This window comes from Akebia trifoliata, chromosome 2, assembly GCF_017979445.1.
Source record: "Akebia trifoliata isolate Shusen 1 chromosome 2, ASM1797944v1, whole genome shotgun sequence".
Classification (NCBI taxonomy): Eukaryota; Viridiplantae; Streptophyta; class Magnoliopsida; order Ranunculales; family Lardizabalaceae; genus Akebia; species Akebia trifoliata.
The window spans coordinates 3,956,272-3,973,901 of record NC_141376.1 but is presented as its reverse complement, the minus strand read 5'-3'; the positions used below and the strand labels follow the sequence as shown (position 1 = coordinate 3,973,901).

Genomic DNA, 17,630 nt, shown 5'->3' with positions numbered 1-17,630 from the left:
CAAACTTATACTACTTTCCAAGCCCCACACAAACGTCTGAAGAGACTTTAAAAAGCTTTATATGGAGAAGTCTCAATCTCTTAATGGTCCCATCCTTTCTTTTAAACGAAACCTCTGGATTAGGTGGGGATGTGAAGGCTTGAGATAGACTCATATATGGGTCCCACATCACGTAAACTAATGTTGATTTAACTAATATATCATCACAGTCGTCAAGACCCATCTTCAAATTAATTATTGTATTTGGGATGATTGTTGTGGCCTGTGGGAGCTATTTAATTGGTCCCTTCTCCCAACAAGATTATTAGGTTAGGTTTGGTTTATTTTAGACTTCAATTATATGCATTGTGATGAGTCCACCAAATATGGGGTCTCTAGCTATATTTATCTACACTTTTATGTGGGTCTTCATTGGTGTTACCTCATGAGAGAATTTTGACTCTTTTAATTAACAGTAATCTCATTTTTAAGATTGCATTTCATGTGGGATTTATGATTTAGTCGTGCTGGAATGACGTCAAGATTGTACCTCATATCACACATCTTGATGTGAAAGTATGTAGGAACCATAAATGCTTTTTGACTCGTATTAATATTAGTCTTCATAATTAGTAAAACCTGCATGGATTGCTCGAGTAATTGTAATCGAGTATTTTGAAAAATAAGAGCTAATTAGATCATCAAATTGAAAAGTCACGGATTCCTTGAGGATGGGAGAGATTTTCCACGATCTCAGGATGTTCCAATTCACTCTCCTAGGCATGATAAGGCAACATGTAGATGGTTCTTTCATCTCCTTGATTTCAATTATGATCAACATAGATGCAATTATTTCTTCTTGAAGTGCAGACTTTCGATTCATCATTAGGGATGAAATCGATTATATTATAGGTTGCTTATTGAGACTTATGTAAATTGATAGAGATAAGGTGTATGCCTTATAATAATGTGCATGAGATACATTATATCAATGCTATGGTGTTTCTAATCACATATCGTACAAATCTTTGATTCATCAATTATGATCAATTAGATATATTCTTTTGGATTGATTGATTAAATTTCCATATTCAAGAATATTTTAAATCTACATAAATCAAATGAGTTATGTAATCAAGATCCAAGAATTCTCAATAAAAATCAAATTTCAACATAAATAATATCGTATTCATCATGAATATTTTTTTCCGATAGAGATTCTCATCGTTCAAAAAGATAAATTTAATGTAAAATTTTAAATTAAATATTTATATAAATTCAATCCTAAAACCTCAATGAAAGCTTTCTAGAACTAGTTCATTGTGTAGAAATTGGGGTATTTAAAACCATTACCAAGAACAATCACAAACACGCAAATCATGGTGGGTGCCATAAAGTAATTTGGCACTAAGGTAAATTAAGTATAGGTGGTAAAAATGTCCTTACTTGAATCACAAAGTTTACAATGGTTTAGCTATTGAGTTAGTAACGGAGGAACGATTTTAGGAAAAATATCACCACCCACTCTCACATCATAAAAGTCTCATTGAATGATTGAAAGGTAACCTTACCTTACACCTTCATATGTTTTATGTTGGAAATGAACCAGCCATGTATATGATGTGGACGATCTTTTCAACGGTAGGCCCTCCTATTTCCCTTTTTGCTCCATCATTGCCTCTAATATTACTAAGATGGTCTAGACGCTCAGTTCGAATTTGGGTTTGTGGTTTTGGTTCCCCCATGTTCACTAGTTTGATTAAATTGTGCGATACGTATAATTAAGCGTGCAAATTACAAGTACAACTGTAATATTAAAATTCTAGAATTATTACTCCATGTTTGTATTGTTGGGATTCACATGGATATGAGAGATTCTATTGCCACACTAACTTTTGCTAAGAGTACCCACCAATTCATTAGAAATCACCAAAGAATTAGCACACATATTGGTTAGTACATGGTTTGTTGTATCCCACGAACCCACTACTAACCATATGTAAGCTCCAGATTAATTTACCATTCAAGCAACTCGTACAGAGAAAATATATTTAGAAATAAATTAATAACTTTTCAAGTAGAAAAGAAAAGAAATTTTATGAAATGTTTTCAAGGAATATGATTCACCATCTTGTCAATAATACCTTGTAGGAGTCCATTAAGTCCAACTTTAGTTAGATTCTCTCTATATTTTCTTCCCATCAATGATATAACATGAGGGAGAAATAAAATTACATAAATCTTAAATATTGAAGACCCATGGTTTTTGGCTACCCAAAATCCAAGACAAGCGAAACCAAAGGAAAACAAATTGATTCTGTATGACTTTATTCAAGCTTGGGACCACCACCAATCTTAATCCACTTGAAGTTGCTATCAACACTACTATTTAGTATTAAGGGTCAATTGATGGTTTTTAGCATAGTTTTAAAACTCGTAGAGTTGACTCAAATTTGACCAAGTCAAGTCAATTTCAAGATGACTCAGCACAAATCTCGATGAAATCAGTTCACCAAACCAATTTGGCAAGTCATCAAGTCTACTTATCAACTGAACGAATCAACTAAAAAATGCACAAAGTCTAGACGGACCAAGTTCTTCCACTAAATCTAGACCAAGTTAATTTTATTAAGGCTTTGGGAAGTACCACTTGAAGGGAAAAACTGGCTAGGTGATTACCCCAAAAGGCGTGCCCAAAAGCCTTAGTAAGGCTAGGAGCTCTGCCTTTGTCAATCATGTTAAAGTATGGCTCAAAATCAATTGGGCTCGATCCGAATGTATGTATTTTTTGGTCAGTCCAAGGTAATTTATGTTGAACTTGTAACTTATGTAAGTGACCCATTATGTAGTGTTTCTAAAAGGGGTTTTGTTTTCTTTTCTTGCAAGAAGTCTTAACTTTAAATCTAAGTCTTTTCTAAAAAAAAGAATAGAGAAAGAAAGAAACCGAAGAGAGGAGAGGTTGAGAGGTTTGAAAAAATTGAGATCTAGAAGAATGTGAATCTAAATAATAAAGGGAGTTCTTGTATCGATTTGCTCTGTTGTCTTCATAGTGAAATCAAGCTCTAACACTCATACCTCCGTTGATGTAATCTTTAGGTAAACCACATAAAATCTCGTATTGTGGATATTGTGTTTTTACTGTTTTCTTTGTGTGATTATTTAGCTTCTTTGCATTTACTACTATTAGTTGGGTTACCCTTCATTGTCATTATCAAACAAGGTCTTTGAAGGTATAGTATATAAGGTGTTTGGTTAAATATTCAATAAGTGTTTGACCAAATTACTAAGTGAGCTTCACAAGGGTGTTCACATACACAATAAGTCAGCGTAACACAACTCATTTGGCTATAAGTAATATTTTTGTAGAAATCAAAAGGTTAAATATTTATATGTGGGTGCCGTATGGATGCCCCATAGAGAGCCAAACATTGTGCCAAACACTTTTTTAACCTATGGGTTAGAAATTTCCAAATGGGTTGATTTTTTGTGAGGATGATCTCTATGATGAGAAAATCATCCTCACCAAAACTCAGACCACTATGAAACTTCTAACCACATCAAAAGTGATTTACAAAAATCGGATGGTCCACAATTCTTCAACTTGTAAACTAGGGTTAGAATTGATTTTTGGTGGGGATGATCTCTTCATCATAGAGATCATCCTCACAAAAAATCAGCCCATTCCAAAACTTCCAACCCATGTTTTGAAAAATGATTGGCTCTCTTTAGGCCCTTTGAGCACTCCCCTTTATATACAAATATTCAATTTTATTGATGATTTATAGTTACTGTATTTGATCATAATTTTTTTTTAAATGATTCTTACTCATTGACTTGATCAATTTTTTATGACAGTTTTATATCACTAATCAAAACTATTATTGCTATAAGTAAAGTATGCAATTCCACTCTATCACCAACAATAGAGTGTTTGGAAATCTTATGGTTATTTGGTAAAATTAAATGTGTCATAATACATTATTTAATGGAATGCATCAAAATTTAAGTTCATAAGAATAATTAATTATCTTCGGCATTAATGGATTTTTCATGGGAGCGTGCCGTTCTCATATTCACTCTACACACTTGGAAGTGAACTTCTAATTGTTTAAAAAAGAAAAAAAAATCGAACTCTATTACAATTCTTTCTTTTTTTTTATTTTTCGGGCGGTGTGTATAAATGGAAGAGACATAGTCAACACGAGACTCTCTTACAACTCTGAAAACCCTATTTGTACCATCTCTACTTTCAACTAAAGTAAAATATACATTTCCAATCATGTTTTTTTTATAAAAACAATTAGGGTATGTTTGATTGCATGAAAAGTGACTTTCCATAAAATTTGAAATCCATGAAAAAATAGTGATGGAAAATAGGTAGGTTGAAAAATCAAATTCTATTGTTTGATTTTACTTGGATAAAATCATCAAAAAAAAATGAGAAAGAAGAAGAAGAAGAGGAGGAGGAGAAGGAGGAAGAATATGAGAGGAGGAAGAGAGGAAGAGGGAGGGGGGAGGATGTGGCAATGACGACAATGACAACGGCGAAGGTGAAAGTAAGTGAGGAAGAAGGTGACGATGAATAAAAAAGAGAACATGATAGTGATGGTGGCGGTGACAGAGGTAAGTGAGGAAGAAAATGATGAGAAAGATGAGGGGAGAACGTCGTGGTGGTGGCGGCGAAGGTGAGTGATGGAGAAGAAGGAGAAGAAAAGAGGGAGAGAGAGAAGGTGGCCGGCGACGGCGATAGTGACGACGACGGAGTTAGTGTAATGGTGGTGGTAGGGAAGAATAAGATATGGGTGGGGAAGAATTGGAGATAGAAAATATGAGTGGGTTTCATTTTCCCACCCATATGGGTGGGAAAGTGAAATCCATGTTTTGGTGGACTTTTTGATTGGGGTGGAAAATGAATTTTCATTTCTATGTGCAATCACACATTTGAAAAATGTCATTTTTCATGGAAATTCATTTTTCACCCTATTTTCCATGTGAAAAATGTCATTTTTCATGGATTTTCTAGGTTTTTTTTTTTAGTGTAAATTGTAAAATTTGCTTATTTACAAATTAATGGGTTATCAAAATTTACACTAGCTATTTTAACTGGGAGGGATTCAAATAATTTTGATCTATATGATTTTTGGATCAATCATGTTCAATTAAAGATTACTGGTGAGATTTGGATGAAACAGAAATTTTAGATCCAAAATGGTCCGCAGCTAAAATGATTTTTTTAAACTAAAATGGATGTCTAAACGCTACTTATGTATTTTTTATGAATCGGTCAGCATCAATTTTGGTTCCTCAGAATAGGCGATTTAACTCAGGAACAGAGAAGACTCGGGTGAAGCACAAACCAAATTTCATACGCCCATTTGCAACCTTAAAAATAGTGCTTTATTTTTCCCTCTACTCTTAATCATCTTAAATTCAAAGTTGCAAATCAACTTCCGCAGAGGTGTTCGTCTACAACCTCCAAGTCCAAGAAAAGGATCAACAATTAGAAAAGGGATTTCTATTAGATTGAGTTTAAGAACATTGTGTTCTGCAAATCCTCATCAGCACCACTATAATAATCATCATCATTATCTGCGACAACAAATTCTGCAAGACAGATCTCCCAAGTGTGCTGCAAATCTTCATCAAACCCACTTCCAACTCAAGATCCCAAATACTTACTTTCTACTCCAGGATCTTCTAAACAAATGATTTAACCAGAAAGAAACCAAAAAATAGAAGCAGCACCAATTGCAAATGGGGTCTGTAATCCCAAAGCCCATTTCAAAAGAAGCATTCTTGCGTGGGGAAAGTATGAAATTTATGCAGGGGTGAGGCAATTGGCTTCGGTACGTGCATTACAACACATATCAGGTAAACCAAGATAAATCTTTGCGGGTGGCCAACGTGGGGGCTTAAATTCAAAACCTTTTCCCTTTTGGAGGGAGACTTTGGCCACTATGCCGAACACTCATTGGTTAACTTTACAATATAATTTTCTTTTTCTTCTAATAGTGGAAATCCTCACCCTTCGGATGAGACGAGGGTCAACTGGACCCCGAGGGCGGCTCCAAGGAATTCATTGCTTCATGGGGTTTCGAACACATGAACTACCCTTCAAGAGGAGCTTACAAGGCTCGGCTTGCCACTAGGCCAAGCCCTTGGGTTTGGTCGACTTTACAATATATTTGAGTGAATGGATAATTCATTCGGGCCATTGATACAATGTAACATTTAATCCCACCGTGGTAACATGCAAAACCCTACATTTCACACCAAGGAGCACGTCCGGGCCAGATCTTTCCATCTTCAATCTCAAGGCCAGCTAACATACCTTGCCAACCAACAGTTGGGGCACCTAGGCACGACCCTAAATTTTTAGTTTCACCATTCTTTCTTGATTCAACCATTTTTGCAACCTAAGGAAAAAAAAAAAAAAGCAGCCAAAGATATAATCCAGATTCTACTGCCACCCACCATGAATGAATTTCAGAGTACAGGAGATTCAGAGAAGACAATCTGTGACTGCCTAATCATTCCCATTGATTAATTTCCTGGGAACCAACGAAAATATAATAAAGTCAAATTAATGTGATGGGATATTACATTGATGGTAGAACCGGATGCACTTCCGTAAAATAATTCACCACGATTTCCTACAGCGTGGGAACCAGGCGGGTCTGATTCCTACAGATGAAGCAACTAAATGCATTTGAATGCAATGTGAACAGGTTTAGTGCAATTGCAGCTATGCCATGCCATAGAGACCAAATCAGAACATTCTAGGGTGGTATAAAATTATATGCAGCTTTAAAAGTTTACATGTTGGAACTACAAGAGGGATAACCAGCAGAAAAGATATATAGTGTGTTCAACATTACATTATAAGAGTAAACTTGCGACTATACAGATATTCACAGACTCCTAAATACATGGAGGTAGGGGAGGGAGGAGATACCACCAAATTTCACTAGAGAAGCTGACCCTATCTGGCTTCCAATGATAGCTACTATGTACAAACATTAGGCAACTGAAACGGTAACAACACTGTTGGTAACCCAATCAATTGAGAAAATGATCAACAGAAGAGATGGCATCCACCTGTCATGCCCACTTCTGTTTTTTGGACCGAAGTTGGGTGAGCTTGTCTCGCCATTGAGCTGCACAGAGAAGGAAACCATGCAAGTTCAGGATTTAAAATTTGCCAGGTACATGAAAGAGTGAAACCAAAACTGAAAGAACACAAATGGAACAGATGAAGTCTTAAAAGAATTGTCATTTATAGAGCTGAAACTGCATTCTTCCACACCATCTTATGTGAAAGAATGTTCACCATATTATATGGTTGATTTCTAACCTAGGAATCCCCTAGATGGTCGGATATAATGAATGTTACTTTGCATCACAAACTTTCTGAATTTTGCTGTTTCTTTTTTTTTTCTTTTTTCTTTTTTTTCAAATTTTTTCCTTTGATAACTTATTTCCAAACCCTGACTTGGTGGATAATCTTATGAAATGTTTACATTTATCATCAGGATCATCTTTCAGGTGATGTTGGAGCCAAGTACCAGAGATCATCTGTTCTTAATGAGCACACATCAATAACAGGATGCAGTGAGGTGCACCATCCATGGTAGGGTGCCACTACAACCTAATACCAAAACTTTCTCATTTGTAAAATCATGCTTTGATTGATTTTTGTGAAGTAAACAAAACTCATAAAGACCATTATAATTTCCATCTTCCTGTAGACAAATTACCTGGAATGGAAATAGATGAAAACCCATACCTGCATCTCTATAGCGTTCTTCAACAGCGGCAATTAGCATGTTGCGAATAAGATCAAACTCTTTGGCTTCAACACAGGGCTGACCATCAGGCCTGTAAGTACTACGAATTCACATCAGACTGTCACCAATAACAGATGCACAATTTACAAGAACATTTATCCTAAATTTGCTAGAATATCCTCACAAGGATATGTTAATGATCGCCATAACATCTTACACTAACCATTGGCATCGTGCAGCATATCAAGAACTTTTCAACTTTAGAACATGATCTTTTAACAAATTGACACTCCCATACTTGCTAGATGATATGGATTCTGCTCCCCCCCAATTGGCATCATGCAGCATTTCGAGAACTTTTCAACTTTAGAACATGATCTTTTTAACAAATTGACACTCCCATATTTGCTAGATGATATGGATTTTGCTCCCCCCCAGTGTGTTTCTACGAGATCTGGATTCCGGATTTCCTATTCAACTTATTCAACTAAATGACATCCAATCTGGAAATAGGCTACAGGGCATTGTCCTCACTAAACACGTAAACTGAGTGCATGGCTGGCATTTACCTTGGCTGGCCCTATAATTACAGTTTCCAAACAGAGCCCAACATCTTACGTAAGTGCATACCACTAGCTTAGACAGGCAATACTTGGCTTTTAAACAAATATTAACACACAATCTGGATCTCAGACTTTTATGTATAGGCAACCATTTTTTCTTTTCTTCTGATTCCATCTCCAGAACACAAGTCATTTTATATTTTGGTTTCCTTAAAGATACTCCGCTGGATAAAAATACAGAAAAATAAATAAAATTCTTGATTCTACCTATCCAGTTCTGTGAATAACAAGCCGTCTGAAAGAGGGGCTCGTGCAGCCAACTTTGCATGTTCAACAACTCTCATTCCATCATTGTATGCCAAATACTTGTTAACTTGTATGGGCACCTGTACATGATCCAAAAACATCATAATTTGCCATTAACACAGTTATAAGCATGCATTATCCTCATAATAATACAAGAAAGGAACTGGATGAAACCAAAACAAATAAGAACATAAAGAAGCATGAGAGAAACAGGAACAATAAACAATAAATAATAAATAAAAAAAAATCATTTGCATAGTCACAATTTATGGAGTATCTGTTACATGTGCACCATATTAAGCTGCATATGGGTTAAACTTAAAGGAGGCATAGAGAAAGCTTTGTAACAAGCGAACACAAGAACACACAGTTGCAAGAACATAAATATATGCCACAAGTTAGATGACGGATATAAGAATGTATTTAATATTAAATTGCAGCTAGTCAAATGGCAGCACAACAAAACATACATGCATCCAATACATTTTTCAATGGTTGCAACATTTTTCTTTTACAATACTACATATCCAAAACAATATGTTGAACAGTTACAGGGACTTGGCACCACCCACTGCAAAGAAGACACAAATCCACAAAAATTAAGTGGATTTTAGAGTTTCCAGAAGATTAGGCCAAATTATCAGCATAATCCAGTGTTCTAAAAGCAAGCTTATGGTTCCCAACTCACCTCAAGTTGAGGATTCCTAACACACCCTTTGCCTCATTAAAAATGCGTAAAAGCTAACAAGGTATAAGGTTCATCCGCTACATGAAAAAAGTGGAAGCCTCAGGCCTTCTCCATAGGAAATAAATAAATGTTTTTTCACAATTTTTCTTAAGTTTTATCTTCCATAATTTTGTAAGTTTTATCTTCCATAATTTTGCCCAATTATTTAATTTTTTTTATTGGTCATTTAAAATAAGTGCTCATGAGGCTTACACCTCACGCATTAGGACATTGAAGTGCCTCTTTCCACGTCTCCATGTTTAAAAAATTGATCTAGTCTCCAATATTGATCTCAAGTGACGTCATGACTCCTGAAAGCTGAAACCTCAAAGTTCATTTCGAAAGTTCTAATTTAATCTCAGTAGCTCCTCTTTGGAAGATGGATTGTTTTAACAAATATTTTCACTTCCCCTAACTAGAAATATTACCTTGACACAAGGCAAGTGTGCCAAGTGACGAGAAATCCAAAACTGTTCAGCACAAAAACCTCAAAAAATCCCAGTGTAGTGACACAATTGTATAAATACTAGTTGGCTGTGGCAGATAAAGGAAACTTGGAGTTGGATGGCTGAAGTACAAGATCAACAATCTTAATGTTAATCCAGTCAGATATTCAAATACAAAATATCCATTTCTTGTTGACATATAAAATAATATAGAATATATTATTAATAATGAAGGAGGGTAAAACTCTAAATTCGATTATGTGGACTAGAAATTTCTCAACATTAATTATTTATATATGTAATATTATTTATTTAAAAAAATCTACGCATGTGAGGCCTATGCCCTATGCCTCAAGGTGCTTGTTAGTCTAGCCTCTACTAACATCTCAATGTCCGAAACATTTGATATAACAACGATAACTACACTTTTATAATCCAACCTTTCCATAGATGAACATAAATGAAAAGCCATATGTAAAGTTTGACATGTGCAAAAGAAATACCTTGCATCTTACTGCAATGTTAATAGCATCTGAAGGTCGAAGATCAAAGCTGACTATCTCTGTTTCATTACCAATCTGTGATCATGACCAAAACATATAAGCCAAACATTTATTTATTTGGAACTTTCTTTTTTGATAAGTAACTTTTTTTTTTTAATTAAAAGAATGAAGTAAGAATTTGCCTTTGCGAGGTATAACTGGGCAAAATAAGCCTCATGTACTCTCTTGGTGACACGGACAAGTTTTACCTGCAAGAAGAAAAGCACCTCATTGGCATATCACACTAAAAATATCGAAGAACCAAGCATAAATGTAGCAGAGTTATGAGGTTTATAACATTATATAGAACTTACAGTGTATCCCATCTTCTCAATCATCTCCTTCATTATGTGATATAGAGTTGGTCTGGCCTGTGGGGTAACAACAAAGTTCGATATTTGATCAGTGTTTTAAAAACAGGTCCAGACAGGTGGTCTGACCAATGTCCTGGTTAGGTTCAAAATAGAATCGGCATTTATGAAGGAACCATTAGTTTTTCTGGAACTGCTAACTCAACTGTCGAATTAAATGAACCATTGATTTTTATGAAAAGAATTACAACACAAACTATCAAAATACCTTTTTTTAAGATAAGTTTTTGCAATTTAACTTCAATAATGGGAAGGTTCTTCCTTAATCAAACATTAATAGTAAAAATTTAATAATATCTTTCTAGTAAAATAAATAAGAATAATATGGGGTGATATTTATCCCAAAAATTTAACTAGATCGTCTTTTGGAAATTTATTTAAAAGATCACAAAAATTCCTTTTTCAGACCCTAGCTAGAAAGAAAAGAGAAAAAAAAAATGTCTTTTACTGGGCAGACCTCAAACATAAGTACTATTTAGTATTTACAACTTCTCCTTCTCCAGACCTTGCTTTATCAACTTCGTTACAACTTACAAACTCCCCTTCGAGTGGACCCTATAAACATATTTATTTTAAATGCCCTTCATTTTCAAATGCATTTAAACATAACTCAGAGCACTACTCCCTAATATAAGCCTGTCCAACTCCAACCCCACTAGTAACCAAAAAAAGTCCATGATAAAAATTTGAGGTTAACCATGGTATACAAAATATTGATGTCTCACACATCAAAATATGCCACACATATCACACTTTTCATGGGTTCTAATCAGTAAATCTATCAACCTATCCTTTGGTGGATCTATAATTGAAAAATCAGATTTATCAGTGACTTTTAACCATCACATTTGAGTAATCCCAAAATGATCATATCCAAGGCCAAAAATCACACTTCAAATTCTCAAATCCAAACTAAAAATCAACAACCGAGATGGTCGTTAGTGGGAAAGACTTTAAAATATTTGAAAATTATTCATGAGTTGATGGGTCCAAAAGATGTCTAGCAAAGCATTTTAGGGGTACAACATCAATCTTTCCATAGAATAGGGACATCAAGTTTTTATCCTGACTTTTTGGTTTTGGCACAAGAATTGTACAGTTATTTAACAGAGACATATTGTTGTGAGAGTTTCAAATATTTTATAAATAAAAGGAATTTGTGTATTATACTGATATAAATATTTTAGTGGCTGAAATTCTGAGAGATGGCTTGTCTTGTAATTAATTGTGTTTGTAGCGCTCTTATGATGTTTAAATGGAACCGGAGCCGGGGGAGGGGATAAGATGTGGAGAGATTTTTCTCAACTTTAGGAGAATAATTAAATTGCTATGGGTTTGCCAAATAAAAAACTCGCAAAAGTATTATATGAGTGGACCTTGATTGTTCTGCAAATACATAAATCAAAATATTATTAAAATCCTTAAGAAATACAAACCGGTACAACCAATTTGAAACAACACCTGACCACAATTTGATCCATTTGACAAGTTTTCAATCCAACCATCAGTTTGGTTCTTGGAATGTTGCATTTAATAGACCAATTGAAAATGGGTCAAGAAGATCCTAAAGTATAAATTTGATGATTTAATGAGAAGTGAAGGAAACAAAAAGAAAGAGAATAAGAAGTGCCACTTGGCTAAGTGGTAAGACACGTGGAGAGTTGTACCCGCGTCCTAGGTTCAAACCCCCTTGAACCCATACTTCTTATGCTAACCCACTAACCATATAACCTGTCACTAACTAGTAATCAAGCATTTACCTAAAAAAAAATCCAAAAAGAAAGAGGACTAAAGAACTGAAAATCATACGATTTGAACATTGCGAACCGCAGCCATGAGCAACACACTTGGCATCTCCACTGTAAGCAAAAGTGAACAAACGCTTGTTAGAAAGGCGAAAATTGGGATTTGGGAAGATAACATCTAATTTGAAATCTAGGAAAGATATATTTTTTCCTTTCTTGGAATTTACTTTTCTCCAATAGTTAAATGCAGATTATCTTCAAGAATATAAATACGTACAGACAATAATAGGAAGAAGAAGATCGCTTCCATCTTCCATCTTCAATACAATGGCAGGATGAGGAGCATAATCCGGTAGGTGTCCGCCCTGAGGGTTGTTATGAACACATCTTAAATACCTACCATCTCGCATTTTTACCATGAAACCATCTGCCCCACTTTTCACCTCAACTTCATTAAGGAACCCATAAAGAAAACAATAAAAGCGAAAAAATAAAATTTTAATTAGTTTAGAACTCGAGAACTTATAAGAAGAACAATGTACAATAAAATCAACATCTCTGGAATCTTTATAATTGATCAACAAGAACACGTGATATAATGAATTGTGTGCGTGTGTGTGTGTGTGGTTGGGGGGATTCATAATGCACAATTCAATGGGATAGAAGGAAAATTGGTTGATTATTTGACAAGCATACCAGCTTCAACTACACTTGAGTTCACATATTCTTCATCATTCTCATTGAAATTCTCTTCCACGCTGCCACTATCATTCGAAGAAGAACTAAAAGTACACCAAACAGTTTTACACTTCCGCACATTGGCCTGATGAGAAAGAGCCCCAACATTAATTCCGCCCCTGAAGCTCCCTCTACATCCCCAGAATCCACTTGTAAGGATTCTAGCTTTCATCATGGGCACTTTCAATGGAAAAGTATAAATTCCCACTTGTTTCGCACGGACTGCGGGGTAAAATAGCGATCCCTGGAGAGTTGCCATCTCACTTCCGAGACAAGATCCACGACAGAAAATAAATAAATAAAAACTTAGCAACAAAAATTTATTTTTAACGATTAGTAAAACTAAGCAAGATTAACACTTGTACAGAATTCAGATGCGTCAGAGTTCGAAAGAGAAGAATATTTTAGAATTGAGTGATTATGAATTTATAATTCTTAAATCTTTGAAGATCACAAAGAAAACATGGAAACAGAACTAAATTAGCAGAAAAGGCTAACCAACTACATAATCCTCGAAACAAAATTTGGCTTTTTCTTGAAACCACAACGGTTCCAAGACAAATTAACAAAGAAAAGAAACGTAGACATGAAAACAAACTACCTGAAGATCTGTACAAGCTTTCAACCTCCAGAAATCTCAAAATATGGTGATCGGTCACCAATAGTTGGTATAATTACAGATCCTCAGTCGCTTCGATCACTAATTCTTGCAATTTAAGCTTGATTTTCAACTAAAACTGATATTTAAGAGAGTAATCTTGATTGATCAACAAGGTTTTTGATCTAGAACTTCTTCGCGAATTAAAAAAAAAAAAAGCGACCTAGTCAAATAAACCCTAAAATCCACCCAAACTTTCCAAATTCAGCAGATTAGCGTAAAAAGCACGGATTTCGAAGAAAAAATAATCAAATCGTCAACTTGAAAATAGAAGCTTAAAGTAAAGGAATCTAATTCTGAGAACTTTAAAACGATTGTAAACGAAGATCAGAGAGAGAGAAACGAGGGATCGATTCGACAGAGAAAGCAAAAAAAAAAAAAAGGAAAATTTTGCACAGAGATAGAGAACTGTAGCAGGAGTAGCGGATACGATACTACTAAAGAGCTAATCTTTCTTAACATAGTTGTGTGAAGTTACTATTATACCCTTATTTTTTGAAAATAATAGCTTTTGAGGCAGTTATGGATAAAACCCAGAAATTCAGTATCGGTCGCTCAAAACGTGACAAGTCGCATGCCTCAGCATTTTCCACTTTCGAGCCCGATAACATTCTGCAACGTCATCAATAGATCCAGTCCGTTTAATTTTCCTCGAGATGTGTCTCACCATTTTTCACAAATGAAATTTTAGATTTCTCTAAATTGTATTTAATGTTAAATGCTTATCCTTTTGATCACACTCAAACAAGAGTCTTTATCAAAATTTTAATAAAAATAAAATTAATTAGCTAAAATAAAAATTAATTCAAGAATCCGAAAACCAATATATTTATTGCCTTATGTGAAGTGTGAAAAGATTTTTATTTAATCACTTAGATTGGAACGGGTCCTCTATAGCGCCCTATAGCTTTTCTTCTACAATCCACAAAACATCACTTTTAAAAAAATATATAACAATTCAGATTTCTTGAGTTATGATTTGAATCAGATTTGAAAAAATAATTCTTTTTTTTTTAATTTTAAAATATTTTTAACATAATCCATTACAATGAAAATGAACGATCACTGAACCTCCAATTTTCAACTACTGATAAACAATGTAGTTTGAGTTTGTGGTTGACATGGCACTCTCTTAACCGTTTAAGCATGCTACTGGGTGTTATAGAGAATCCGTTCCCCACTTGGATTAATGCTGAAGATTTTTTTTTTGTATTATCTTATTTTATTTTCATAAAAAATAGTGACTCAAAAATCTAAATTATTAAAGAGTATTATTTATAGAAATAATATTGACTTCCTTCAAAATCTTATTTTGAAATGAGATCTTTTGAGAATTTACCTATAAAAAAAGTATGAGTTGTGATAATATAACACCCCTCCGACACATGTCCCTATTCCCCATCATAGAATCATAAATCATTAGCCTCGAGATACACAAGAAAAAATTTATGATTATAAATATCCCAAGACAAATGATTTACAATTCTGTGATGAGGGCGTAGGGGGCGTCAAAAAATCATTATCAAAAAAATATTTCGAGATTTTGCAAATCTTTTTCTTTTTCTAACAATCTGATAAATTTGGGGGTCTAACTTAAAATCAATTGGCAATGAGTAGAGTGGCCCAAGAACTTATAAGGAGAGCGACAAGGCAATTTATATCCGATATGGGATTAAACTCAACACTCCCTCGCACGTGTGAGCCGTACAAGGCCGAAATACTTGGAAATATGAATTGGATGATGTGGATGAGAAAAAGGCCCGCTCTAATACTATAGACAATCCAATTTGAACGGGCACTACTCAAAAAATGCTAAAAAAAGACGTATTTTATCTGAATAGGCTTAAGGGCCCAAAACCCTCAAAATAATTATTTTATTTCAAAAAAATGCATAACGTCCCTTGTTTGGCTCATGGGCTAATAAATATTGTGAGTCACTCCTTACCACTTCACTTCTCAATCCTACCCTAATCAAATCCAACCTAATTTCTAAGCCCAACCACTATCCCAATCCCAAGTCTCAACCCAAATTCAATAATTATAACCAATTATCAAAGATTATCACAAGCAGATACATGTCACCACATCCTCTATCCTTCCAAAAAAATCTACAACATCTCCTTTACACTTTCATTTTTCTAATTAAAACTCACTTCATTCAATTCACCTAACACTCAATCTACAACTACTCCCATACACCCTCATTCTTCTAATTAAAACCTACGCATTTCAACTTACCTAACACTCAACCCAAATGAGTTGAAAGATTCAACCCACTTGAATCATAAATAACTCATTTACACCCCCTTCCAAAAATACCTTTCCATTACCCTTAAATTACACACATCCTATTCCTCGCATCATTCTACTCTATTTCACTTTCTCATCCTACTTTACCTCTAAAAGTTACCTTTAAAATGCTATAAAATCCCTCTTATTCTCAACACAATCCCTCCCCCCTTCTTGAAAATCTTTCTTAAGCTTCACTCAAAAAAATCTCTCTTAAGATCTACTATTCTTAACTCTCAATCCCCTATCTCACAATCTCTACTCTACAAGTATATCAAGATTAAGTCAAAGAAAAATGTCAAGTCAAGAATAATGTAGAGTAAGGATTAAAATAAAAGAAATAATCTTCTACCCCCCCTCCTTCATAGTTCTCCCTTCTATTTCTTCTTTCTCTTTATTTTATTTTATTTTTCTTTTATCCTAAAAATGGGATGAAAACCCCCTTTCTACCTTTGGTAAATCGAGCTTCACTCGATCGAAAGGGTAGAGGTTGAAAAATATTTTCAAAAAAGTATTTCTAAAATTTATATACTAATGTACATATTACAAAAAATTTGAGACTAAGGCCTTGGGTCATTTCCCTATGGAAATGGGCCCACGACTAAAAAAGTCAACATTTTTCAAACTTGCTCAAAGGTATGAACTATAAAATGGCCCCTTTCTCAATAAAGAAGTTCTTTTTGGTTTAAACCGAAATCAAATTCCCTTGTACTCAAGGGCACAAAATTGGTTTTTTCGACTTTTTATTCATCTTTCAAAATAGGCCAAATTCTAAGTTACCAATAATCGTAGAGGGAGTGGGATGCTTAACACTTTCCTATTCCCTGATATAAACCCCCTTACTTAGATCTAGGGTGAACTAATAAACTTTATCTATATAAGAATCACTACTAAACGATTTTTTACAAAATCATTTTTCAAATGTCTATTCATACATTTTTCAAAAAAAGAATAGTGACAATTTCAAATCCAAGTAAGAGAGATCTCTAGACTCGAAAATTTCATGTTTACACATACTATACTAAATTTGGGAGTCTAACTCAAAAATCAATTGACTATGAGTGAAGAGTCTAAGAGCTTATAAGGAAAGAGATAGGCAATTTGTATATGATGTGAGACTAAACTCTACAAATGACTCCAATTAATTATATTTCTTATTTAATTTATTAAATTATATTATTTATTATATTGATTCAATCAATTAATTTAAGTAAATTGTGTAATTAAAAAAAATATATCCATTTTTGGAGTGATGGAATTAGCTTAGAATCCATTGTAGAGAGGATAAAGTTGGGCCCACGTCATCTATCTCACATTCTCATCCGTATACTATATACGAGCACTCCGCAGTCCCTTAAAAATAGTTAATCAATGACGGTGGACGATTATTTATTTAAAGTATGAAATTTGACATCACATGAAGGGCATTTTCGACCTTTAGAGAAAATATACCCGCTGTAACCAATTTCAAAGGATACT

The 17,630-nt window shown here is 34.3% G+C and overlaps 1 protein-coding gene across 1 annotated transcript; it reads right to left on the bottom strand.

The window, feature by feature from the left end:
• Positions 1 to 6,751: 6,751 nt before the first annotated feature.
• LOC147408891 (bifunctional nuclease 1-like) lies at positions 6,752 to 14,272 on the bottom strand. The gene is made up of 10 exons (XM_086423385.1): positions 13,806 to 14,272; positions 13,163 to 13,467; positions 12,744 to 12,914; positions 12,531 to 12,580; positions 10,665 to 10,721; positions 10,494 to 10,559; positions 10,312 to 10,386; positions 8,597 to 8,715; positions 7,766 to 7,857; positions 6,752 to 7,136 (listed from the first exon to the last, which is right to left on the bottom strand). Exons 2-10 carry the CDS (start codon positions 13,461 to 13,463, stop codon positions 7,081 to 7,083), a joined length of 987 nt encoding a protein of 328 aa, XP_086279511.1. The 5' UTR covers positions 13,464 to 13,467; positions 13,806 to 14,272; the 3' UTR covers positions 6,752 to 7,080.
• Positions 14,273 to 17,630: the final 3,358 nt, after the last annotated feature.

Bases quoted from the DNA above. Each gene is read 5' to 3' on its own strand.
- LOC147408891 (XM_086423385.1), bottom strand. From the start codon at position 13,463: ATGGCAACTCTCCAGGGATCGCTATTTTACCCCGCAGTCCGTGCGAAA. The intron at 10,560-10,664 runs GTAAGTTCTATA...TTCTTCTTGCAG, and splicing joins TTGAGAAGATGGGATACACT to GTAAAACTTGTCCGTGTCAC. The intron at 8,716-10,311 runs GTATTTCTTTTG...GATCATGTACAG, and splicing joins ACATTGCAGTAAGATGCAAG to GTGCCCATACAAGTTAACAA.